The sequence below is a fragment of the Montipora capricornis genome, chromosome 10 (genome assembly GCF_036669925.1).
Source record: "Montipora capricornis isolate CH-2021 chromosome 10, ASM3666992v2, whole genome shotgun sequence".
NCBI lineage: Eukaryota > Metazoa > Cnidaria > Anthozoa > Scleractinia > Acroporidae > Montipora > Montipora capricornis.
The window spans coordinates 46101479-46103978 of record NC_090892.1 but is presented as its reverse complement, the minus strand read 5'-3'; the positions used below and the strand labels follow the sequence as shown (position 1 = coordinate 46103978).

Genomic DNA, 2500 nt, shown 5'->3' with positions numbered 1-2500 from the left:
GTGAGACTCAGTGTCTAGTGCCAGGTGATTTTATTCATCAGCTGGGGGCATCCTGGGGTATTGAATGGGTTAATGCTTAAGACTATGTGTCAGTAAATATAAAATATATAACAATTAGACCGGTAGCCCTTTGCGGGCTACGGGTCATTATTAAATTCTCAACCTCGGATAATGCATTTCGCGTGCTCTGATTGGTTCACTCAATCCCAGTTATCACCTCATATACCTTGGTTTGACCTTATATGGTAAATGATTGCGTTAAGCGTTGCTAAACTAAAAATTTGTTCGCCGGAAAGCGAGATTTCTCTTTGAATAAAGCCAAAAAGGAAAACAAACTTTTTTTGTGGAAAGTTTGGATCCATTCCGACGTTTAGAAGTACGCAAGAAGGCAATAAATGTTTTTGTGATGAGCCTGCGTCTATGTGACCACAAGGTATTACACAACATCGCATCCTTTCTCATCAAGTTTTTTCGATTTCGCTCGGATTTGCTCCCTCTTTTCGCTCGTATTTCGTACTTCCAAATTTTTGGAGTTTAAGGAATTTAATAAAACAATTATTCTATTCGCGCTTGTTGGATATGAGACTGGTTATAGCCAACTCGGCGCATTTTACCGTCTCATATCCAAAGCACGCTCATGCAATAATTGTTAAATAGCCCATGAGGTGAAGCCGCATGGGCTATTGACCCGTGGCCCTTGAGGGCTAAGGGTCTAATTGTTTTGGTATCACCCGACTAGTCAGACAGAAAAGGCAATAATAAAGTTAGCAAATGCAAGTTGATGAAATATTTGTTTGGGAATAAAATGAAAGAAAGCCTCATGCTTTTCGCTACTCGAGGACTAATTACTAATAGTCATCTAGTAGCGTAGCCAATCAAAATGCAGGATTTGCATTTAGTGCAAGTAGTTGGGTGATACTAAATACAGTAATTCATAACTCAAAAATGACTTTAAGGCTAAACTGGTAACTAGTCATTCCGCCTCAAAGTTGATCTGCCCCACATATCATTGTGTTTAAGCACTCGTTTTAATGGTTAAGTCTAAGCACTGATTTTAGGGCTGAAGGAAGTTGTGCGTGAGATTTTGTCTTTTCACAAGGGGTTTTTTTTACATTATGAAGTGAAAGAGTTCTTGTTACATGATTGTATGTTTAAACCAGATGCAGATTCTGCTGAGACATTCATCCCAAATAATGATCCAACATCTAGTGTGCAAGCTTTGGAGGGCCGTGTACCAAACTATCTCTTATTGGTGTCTTTACTTGAACATCTGTGTTCTTTGTATGAGAGTGATTCCGAAAAGAGCAAGAAGATCTTTAATGGTAGGACTGTGTTTTCATTCATTTTAACACATTTTGAACTATCTTGGATAGCAGTAATCATTGTTGAAAATCTTTGAAGTTCATGTGAAGGAAATTTTTATCTAATTCATTTTTTTCATTTTAGTTCTATGTCAACAACTTGTGAAGATGAAGGTAAGATGCTGTATGTTCTTCCAAAAATAAGTAACTTGCATTGTGTTGCTTAATACTTACTATGGCATAACATTGTCTTTGACATCTGCTGAACAGGTATCATTTGTAATCATTATGACATTTATTCACACCTTATGAATTATGAATGTAATGTTTGTCTTGATATGTACTGTAGGTGATGCCATCCTTTTCATTTTTGGAAGAGTTTAGTGTTATCAGAGCAAAATATAAGACGGCATTTAGTGATCTTATGGAAGCTGCTGCAAGAACGACAGGAACTGATGTAAGCCTATTAAGAACCATCTGATCAAAGCACGTGTCTTGTCATCTCTAATCAGGCACAGTTGCACTGTTTCTGTTAAGGAACCAAATGACTTATTGAGAAAAAAACAAATTGGCTATTCAGTAACAGCATGTCGCGTTTAAAAGAACACACACAAAGTCTGCAAGTATCTTTATCCTGTATGTAAACTTCAAACAGCAAACTGAATGCTGGTCTGTGAAGCCTTAAATACTGTGTAATATACAAGCATTGCCAAAGATTTCTGGTCATTTCAGCCTCGTTTTAAAAGAGCTATAAGGGACTTTCCTTTTTGAGGGTAATCAATTATTACTGTCACTAACAAATTGTACTTGGATTGACTTTGAAAGTACAACTGAAGTATTTCAGAGATGACGTTTTTAATATAAGGTAATTTTTTATTCCAAAAATACTTTATAATAGTTATAGAGTATTTTTGGAATAAAAACATTGATTAACATTATTATTAAGTGTATCAAGGTCATTTTCTGTGCCTTTGCCCATGATGCAATAAAAGAATAAGTTGTTTTTAGTGGGCAGGCAAAGTCCTACATTCTGATACCTGTTGCTTGATTTCAGTTGCACAAATTTCCCCTGGGTGCAAGAAGACCAATGCTTGGCCAGTTTACAACTCACAAGTAAGTAGATAACATAACTGTTTCACCAGGAAACTGTGCCCAAGGTCTTTTATGTGGCAGAGGACAGTACTCAAGAGAGAAGGCAT

General features: G+C 36.6%; 1 protein-coding gene across 1 annotated transcript in view; it reads left to right on the top strand.

Annotated features, from left to right (window-relative positions):
• The window catches only part of LOC138019905 (eukaryotic translation initiation factor 2-alpha kinase 1-like), a 26063-nt gene that overhangs the window by 995 nt on the left and 22568 nt on the right, over positions 1-2500 (top strand). Inside the window, exons 2-5 of the mRNA XM_068866861.1 lie at positions 1161-1322; positions 1447-1475; positions 1651-1758; positions 2356-2414. Coding sequence (XP_068722962.1) covers positions 1161-1322; positions 1447-1475; positions 1651-1758; positions 2356-2414 — 358 coding nt within the window. The remainder of the gene's footprint in view (positions 1-1160; positions 1323-1446; positions 1476-1650; positions 1759-2355; positions 2415-2500) is intronic.